This window comes from Macaca fascicularis, chromosome 16, assembly GCF_037993035.2.
Source record: "Macaca fascicularis isolate 582-1 chromosome 16, T2T-MFA8v1.1".
NCBI classification, from domain to species: Eukaryota; Metazoa; Chordata; class Mammalia; order Primates; family Cercopithecidae; genus Macaca; species Macaca fascicularis.
Genome location: NC_088390.1, coordinates 84565210 through 84573448, shown reverse-complemented (window position 1 = coordinate 84573448; position 8239 = coordinate 84565210). Strand labels below are relative to the sequence as shown.

At 56.6% G+C, this 8239-nt stretch overlaps 1 protein-coding gene across 24 annotated transcripts in view; it reads right to left on the bottom strand.

Moving 5' to 3' along the window:
- Positions 1–399: 399 nt before the first annotated feature.
- Positions 400–8239, bottom strand: part of TMC8 (transmembrane channel like 8) — a 13248-nt gene continuing 5408 nt past the window's right edge. For 4 of the 24 annotated variants that reach the window (XM_065532081.2, XM_015438901.4, XM_074020682.1 and 1 more), the window contains exons 10-15: positions 5855–6433; positions 5481–5664; positions 5202–5332; positions 4949–5107; positions 4441–4519; positions 400–2531 (exon numbers count right to left, since the gene is read on the bottom strand). In XM_065532081.2, coding sequence (XP_065388153.1) covers positions 2253–2531; positions 4441–4519; positions 4949–5107; positions 5202–5332; positions 5481–5664; positions 5855–6433 — 1411 coding nt within the window. In that variant the 3' untranslated portion in view covers positions 400–2252. Of the gene's footprint in view, positions 2532–4440; positions 4520–4948; positions 5108–5201; positions 5333–5480; positions 5665–5854; positions 6434–8239 lie in introns of those variants that run through there. The other 20 variants (XM_074020685.1, XM_005585116.5, XM_074020683.1 and 17 more) reach the window with 11 other exon arrangements.

The window sequence follows — 8239 nt, the reverse complement described above, 5'->3', positions numbered from 1 at the left end:
GGTCAGGAGTTAGAGACCAGTCTGGCCAACAAGGTGAAACCCCATCGCTACTAAAAATACAAAAAAATTAGCCGGGTGTGGTGTCGGGCGCCCGTAGTCCCAGCTACTCAGGAGGCCGAGAGGCAGGAGGATGGCTTGAACCTGGGAGGCGGAGGTTGCAGTGAGCCAAGATCGTGCCATTGCACTCCAGCCTGGGCAACAGGAGCAAAATTCCATCTCAGAAACAAAAACAAAACAAAAAATTAGCCAGGCATGGTGGCAGGTGCCTGTAGTCCCAGCTACTCAGGAGGTTAAGGCAGGAGGATGGCTTGAACCTGGGAGGCAGAGGTTGCAGTGAGCCAAGATCTTGCCACTGCACTCCCACCTGGGCAACAGAAAGAGACTGTCTGAAAAAAAAAAAAAAGGTATTGTTCATTTAATCTTGGAGGCCACTTGGAGGAGCACAGCGTCTTTGTCTCGCCCTGGGTGAGCACACCGAGGCCGAGAGTTTGATGATTCCTTCAAGGTCTCAAAGCTTGTCTTATTCACGCTCGGTGATGTACGCGGTTGGTTCTCAGTACAGTTTGCCAAAGGGCTGCTCTGATTCAGGAGGCTGAGGTGGGCCTGGGAAAGTGCATTTCTAACCTTTTCCCAGGTGATGTTGAGGCCATTGGTCCAGGGGCCACCTTTGGCCCTAAGCTGCTAATTAACAACATGAGTCACTTTTATCTGGTCCAGACTTGTCGCTACCCCCCGACGGAACACAGAGCTCACCGTTTCCCTCTTTCTCTCATCGCCAGATGAGGGCCAGAGAACCCTCAATCCCAGCACAGGGCCCAGCACCAGCAGCACTTCACCGTGTTTGCTGGTGAACTGATGGGTCATGCGATGCTGGGTGAGACAAGGATGGCCGCAGGAGAGGCGGAACTGGCCAAGTCTTTGATGACCATGTGAAGAAGCCCCCAGCCCTGAGGGTGAGAGACCAGAGCCTGCCAGATGCTGAGTCCAGGCCAGGAGTCCGGCCAGGAGCTGGTCACTGGTGGAGCTAGAGGCTTTTCAAGTGCATCCTGGGACTTCTGACCTTCCTTCCTGACACTTCGCATCCCCAGCTGCCGGTGAGTCACCTGGAAGCTTCGAAAAGTCCCGATGCCCTGGCTGCTGGACCAACCACATCAGAGTCGCTGGGCTGCGGCCAGCTTGTAGCAGCTACTCAGGTGTTCGCCAAGGCTGAGAACCACAGATTTAGAGTCACTGCAGCATGGCAGGGGTGGGGGTGGGAGAACAGGAGGCTTGGAAAAGGAACCTTGAACAGCCTTAAGAATATCAGACACAGCCTTGGGAGGGGGACCCAGCCCTGCCCTTGTGGCCAGCTGCCTCACCTGCCTGGGCCCCTGTCTGCTGCCCACAGTGGAGGCCCATACATACCACTAAGGCCCAGGCAGTGCGGGTACCTTCACGCCACAGATCCGCAAGCTTGGCTCAACCAGGGAGCCATGAAGCAGGCTGGGAGAACAGGGCTCTGCAGGAAGCCAGGGCTCTATTGAGTTTTCCAAGGCAGCTCTGTAGACGTGAGGCTGCTAAGTTATATGACTGGACGGAGAGGATTCCCGCTAGGGAGAAGCTGACCCAGCACCCTCTCACCCGGCTTCAGGCAGCCCCTCAGTCAGAGCCAGGGGCAGCCTCTAAGCCCCACGCTGGGGCAGTGTGGCTCTGGAGCCTGAGTGCCTGGGTTCAAATCCCAGCTCTGGCCCCGGCTGACGCTGTGGCTTGACTGTCTCAGGTGAAGGGAGAGTAACAGGAGGGGATGATGCAGGCAGTTTGCTCTGGAACACAGAGCAGGCCCCCAGGCAGGCTTGCTCTAACTGTGGCCAGCTCTTTCCTTCCTTAGGAAGTGGTCCCCAGACTCTTCTGAAGCTGCTTCCATCAGTAAACAACTTCTGAGGATTCCCAATAGATGTATGTGTAAATTGCACTCATGGTTCTAAAAAAAAGTCAGAACATACTCTAGAAAAAAACTGCATTCATGAGATACTATACTAATAGATTATGTATATTATAAAAAACGTAATAAAAATAGACATTTTAAAGGGATGAGATCAAAATATAAAGAGAAAATTCCCGTATGTTCTTCCTGCTTTGTGTGTCCGTCTTTGGAGACCCCTGAGGGAGGCCCTGGAGCCACTGAGGAGGGCGGTGGTTGCCAGGGGCCTGGAAGATGGAGTAAGGAGGCCTGGAGGGGCCCCAGGGAGGCTTTGGGGAGGCAGGGATCGGGGTTACAGCTCTGCGACGCTGGGGAAGCGGAACCTACGGGCGGAGGCCGGGGTACCATGCGGTCCAGGGCAAGTGGAACGCAGTCCCGCGGCATCCACAACGGAGGGGCCCGGCGGCGGGGCCCGGGCGCCCGGAGAGCCAGGGCACGGGAATCCGGGGCAGAAGGACCGAGGGCGCGAAGCTTGGGAGGCAGGGGACTTGGGGCCTGGAGAGTCGCTCGGGCCTGGCTCCGGCAGCAGTCGCGACAGGTCCTCCACCAGGTGCCACTTCTCCTGAACCTGCTGTGAGGAAAGCAAGTGGCGAGTTGCGACAGGCGCCGCTTCCCACGAGCGGGTGTGAGGACAGCAGCGGCAGCAGCTCCTCGGCCCAAGGGCCAGCCCGCACCCAAAGTAGCCAGAGGCCATGCCCCGCCCGAGACCACACCCTCCCAGGGCCACGCCCCACCAGGGTCCCGCCCCGATGCAGCCCTAGACCACGCCCTCAAGAGTCCCGCCCATAACGCGGCCAGATGCCACTCCCTCCACTTCCCCGCCCGAGACCACGCCCCCAAGGGCCCCACCCCCAACATGCTCTGAGACCACGCCCCAGCAGGGTCCCACCCCATGCAGCTCCTAAGAGTCCGTCCCCAAGCAGCCCAAGGCCACGCCCCCGTTAAAGGCCCCACCCTGAGGCCACGCCTTAGCCATGTCACTGTTCTGCCCTCAGCTCTATTAAACCCCTGTTCCCAAGCCTAAAGTCGTATCTTTTTTAAAATTGTTTTTGTTTTTGGAAACTGCGTGTCGCTCTGTTGCCCAGGCAGGAGTGCAGTAACAAGACCACAGCCCACTGCAGCCTGATCCTCTCAGGCTCAAGCGATCTTCCCACCTCAGCCTCCGGAATAGCTGCGACCACAGGCACGCGCCACCATGCCCAGCTCATTTCTTTGATTTTTAGTAGAAATGAGGTCTTGCTATGTTGCTCAGCTTCGTCTCAAACTCCTGAACTCAAGCACTCTTCACGCCTCGGCCTGAGCCACTGCACTCAGCCATATTACCCTTTTTTTTTTTTGAGACGGAGTTTTGCTCTTGTTGCCCAAGCTGGAGTGCAAGGGGGTGATCTCGGCTCACTGCAACCTCCGCCCCTCCGCCTCCTGGGTTTAAGCGATTCTCCTGCCTCAGACTCCCCAGGCACCCGCCACCATGCCCAGCTAATTTTTTTTGTATTTTTAGCTCAGACAGGGTTTCACTATGTTGGCCACACTGGTCTTGAACTGCTGACCTCAGGCAATCCACTCACCTCGCCCTCCCAAAGTGCTGGGATTACAAGCGTGAGCCACCGTGCCCGATTTTATTTTATTTTATTTATTTTATTTTATTTTATTTTATTTTCCCACTCTTATTGCCCAGGCTAGAGTGCAACGGCGTGATCTTGGCTTACTGCAACCTCCACCTCCCGGATTCAAGCAATTCTCCTGCCTCAGCCTCCCAAGTAGCTGGGATTATAGGCGCGTGCCACCACGCCCAGCTACCTTTTTTTGTAATTTTTTTTTTTTTTTTTTTGAGACGGAGTCTCGCTCTGTTGCCCAGGCTGGAATGCAGTGGTGCGATCTCCGCTCACTGCAAGCTCCACCACCTCCTGGGTTGATGCCATTCTCCGGCCTCAGCCTCCCTAGAAGCTGGGACTACAGGCACCCGCCACCACGCCTGGCTAATATTTTTGTATTTTTAGTAGAGACGGGGTTTCACCGTGTTCGCCAGGATGGTCTCGATCTCCTGACCTCGTGATCCGCCCGCCTCGGCCTCCCAAAGTGCTGGCATTACAGGCGTGAGCCACCAAGCCTGGCCACATTCTCTTTTAAAAAAATTAATTACTTATTTTTGGTGGAGACCGGGGTCTTGCTTTGTTGCCCAGGTTGGTTTTGAACTTATGGCTTCAAGTGATCCGATCCTCCTGCCTGGGCCTCCAAAGCACTGGGATTACAGGCAGAGGCCCAGCCCCTAAGGTCATGTCATACCAGGTCTGGTTCCCGGTACCAGGAGCCTGAGCTGTTCTCTTCCTCCCCTTCCCCATCTTTACCCTCAGCCTGAGGCCACGCCCTCCAGTAGGAAGAACCCGCCTGACCCACTCAGACCTGTCCCAGGCCCTTGGCCACACACAGGGAAGGGTTTCCACTGAAGCTGCTGTCCCCTTGCCAGCCCCAAGGACACTCACCCACACCAGCTGCTTCCGGAGCCTGTGGATGGCCCTGGCATTGGCCTGGGTCTGGGAGATGCACACCGTCAGGACAAGGCTTGGGTCGGAAGGGGATTCATGGTCAGTTGCCCCTGGGGCCACAAGCGCCTCTCCCTGACTTCCTCTCTCCCCACCTCAGTCTCTACAATACTCGTTACTGGGGTCTTCTCACTGCACACTGCTGTATCTGAGGATGGGACCCTCCTCTCCTTCCTCTAAGAGCCCCTCATCCCCTCACCTCTGGCACAGCAATACCAAGAGCTCAGCAGCTGCGGCTGCCCAGACATGGTGCTTCCCCAGTGATCCTGCAATCCCCACGGCAGCCCACAGGGTGGGCCCAGGAGGTACCTGCTTTTCAGGGGCCCCTGCTTCCCTTGGCTTTCTGCATCTGGCTCCTGGTTGGGGGTGCACAGGCTCACCACCCCCATGGAAGGAAGGACCTCTCCCTCCAGGTGCCCCCTCCCATGGCCCCTGCTGCCCTGAGCACCTGAGCATGATGAGGAGGGGGAAGCTGAAGGCGTGGGAGCCCAGGTAGTGGAGGGCACGCTGGCCAATGGGCGGGAGCCCAAGGGCCACCAGCTCCGGGACCACTTGCCAGGGGGCTGAATAGTTGGTGAAGAGGCCGCAGTCCCAGGAGGAGTGGATGCTGGAGAGAGATGGCCAAGGTGGGCTGGCATCAGGGTCCTGGGTGAGGAGCTACCCCTGCCATCCTCTGGGTGCCCCCCTCCTCTTCCCCTCACCTGCTGACCACATAGCCCAGGGGCACTGCAGCCAGAAGCAGGCCCAGGAGGAGCACCAGCTGGAAGAAGAAGGTGGAGCTGGAGGCGCGGAAGGGCCGCGAAGATGCCCTGGAGTTCTTCAGGAGGGTGTACTGGGGGCGCAAGCAACAGCAACAAGGAATCAGAGAGTTACGCAGACCCCAGGAGGTTGACGCCCAGGAAAGGGGGCAGGAGGCAAGCCCCACTCAAGGCATCCACCCAAAGGCACCAACCCCATACTCCCCAGCCATGAGCCGACACCTTCTTGATGTAGAAGGTGAGGAAGAGGAAGACGCTATTCAGCAGGGGCAGCAGGGGGCAGTAGAAGAGGCCCATCCAGGTGACCGTCTGCCCCGCCACGATGTCCAGCACATTCTTGGGGACCAGGAACTCCTCTCGTTCCAGCCAGGCCCAGAACCGGCCTGAGAACTGGTCCACCAGCAGCCTGCAGGGATGGGAGGGTCCAGGTACCCACCACTCCAGACAGATGCGTGGGCCTTATTGGCCATAGCCACAGCCTGCCACTCACTCCCGGGCTCCATACTGGACCCGCTCACCCTTGGCTGTAGCCACTGGCCACCCCCAACATGCCCGTGGCACCCCCACCCTTCTGGAGGCGTCACCCCAGGGCTCACCTCCGAGGCAGGGTGACCAGGAAGGCGAAGGCCACGGTGAGGAGAAAGTTGAAGATACTCAGCTTGTACAGCTCCTCCCCCACGGAGTTCTCCCAGCACTGGGGTGCAGGGGAAGGGGACCTGTCACCACTCATGGCCTCCCGGCCCTCCCTTCCCTTAGCCTCCTGTGGGGGGTCTCTGTGGTACAGGTGCCTTGCCTGGTGTCTGATAGAATCGTTAGGTTGAAACCCAGGCCTTGAGGATGGGATTAGAGCAGGAAGCCTCACAGCCAGGGCAGCCACACTACACCATGTGGCAGCAGTGGCGCCCCCTGGAGGTGTGCCATGGTGCAGGCAGTCCTGCTCACAGCTTCTCTCAAAGGTGACTAAAGGGGCAGGAACAGGGCTCTGCACAGTTTGAGGGGAGCTTTTGGGGAGAAGGAAGGGAGAGACAGGCTCCGCCGGGCTGCCAGCCACCTGATAGTCACAAGCGTTGTAGCCGTAGGACTCACAGCTGGTCTTGTCTCTGCCAATGCACAGTATGGTCTGACCCAGGGAGAAGGAGAACATCCCCAAGCTGGCCAGCTTCAGCACCACACACCTGGGGGTAGGGACCTTGTCAGGTGGAGGGGCCCAGGCACACAGGCACTGGGCTCCCCTCAAGCTACAGGTGTGGCTGATGTCTTGAGTAGGATCATGTTGTTTCCTGGGCCCAGTCTCCTTCCAACCTGCTCTGTCTGTGGCAACGTGGTCCAAAGTGTATTCTCAGAGTCTGAGTCTCCAGGTGATTCATGGGAAAAAGGGTTCTGTGGGGGGTTTTTTTGTTTGTTTTGAGACCAAGTCTCACTCTGTCACCCAGGCAGGAGTTCAGTGGTGTGACCTCAGCTCACTGCCACCTCTGCCTCTTAGGTTCAAGCGATTTCTGACTAAATTTTGTATTTTTAGTAGAGACAGTGTTTCGCCATGTTGGCCAGGCTGGTCTCAAACTCCTGATCTCAGCTGATCCACCCGCCTTGGCCTCCCAAAGTGTTGGGATTACAGGCGTGGGCCACCACGCCCGGCCAAGGGTTCTGTTTTTAAATCAGTTTGAGAAACACTGCACAGTCCAGCCACGTTCCCCTACAGCCGGTGTGGAGAGGCACATGCAGCAAGCCCTGCGGTGGAGAAGCCTGTGGCCTTTTCAGGATTCTGACTACAGGCGAGCTCCTCCTTTCCTCTGCCGCCTGTGGACATCGAAGCCCACTGACATGAGCTTGCATGTCATAAACACATGCCACACATATGTACTGCACAATGCATGACCACACCAAATAGGTGTGATTGTCTAAACGAAACATCATCGCATGCACGTTATCTGTTTTTACCTTTTTTTTTTTTTTTTTTTTTTTGGAGATAGGGTCTCACTCCATTGCCTAGGCTGGCGTGCAGTGACGTTATCACAGATCCCTGCAGCCTTGACCTCCTGGGCTTAAGTGATCCTCCCGCCTCAGCTTCTCTAGTAGCTAGGATGGTGTGCCACCATGCCCAACTAATTTTTTTGTAGTTTTTGTAGAGACGGGCTCTTGCCACGTTGCCCAGGCTGATCTCAAACTCCTGTGATTCTCCCATCTTGGCCTTCCAAAGTGTTGACCTTACAGGCATGAGTCACTGTGCCTGGCCACGTGTTATCTCTGAGGGGACATTCCCACTGCTGACACGGGGCTAGAGAGTGGCTGGGAACAGTGGTTCTCCTGTTGAGGGAGCTAGGGGTAGGTGAGAGCATTTTTTTTTTTTTTTTTTTTTTTGAGATGAAGTCTTCCTCTGTAGCCCAGGCTGGAGTGTAGCAGCACGATCTCGTCTCACTGCAACCTCTGCCTCCCAGGTTCAAGCAATTCTCCTGCCTCAGCCTCCCAAGTAGCTGGGATTGCAGGTGCGCGCCACTGCACCCGGCTAATTTTTTGTATTTTCAGTAGAGATGGGGTTTCACCATGTTGGCCAGGCTGGTCTTAAACTCCCAACCTCAGGTAATCTGCCTGCCTCGGCCTCCCAAAGTGCTGGGATTACAGGCGTGAGCCACTGCGCCCAGCTGGTGAGCGCTTTTTAACTTAGAGACAGGGTCTCACTCTGTCACCAGGACTGGAGTGCTGTAGTGGGATCACAGCTCACTGTGTCTTCAAACTCCTGGGCTCAAGCCATCCTACTGCCTCAGCCTCCCAAGCAACTGGGACTACAGGCGTGCACCACCAAGGTCGGCTAACTTTTTAATTTTTTGTAGAGACAGGGTCTTGCTTTGTTGGCCAGGCTGGTCTTGAACTCCTGGGTTCAAGCAATCCTCCCACCTCGGCTTCCCAAAGTGTTGGGATTATAGGCGTGAGCCACTGAGTTCAGTCCAAGGGCTTATTTTTAAAATCTCCACTTTGTTGAACAC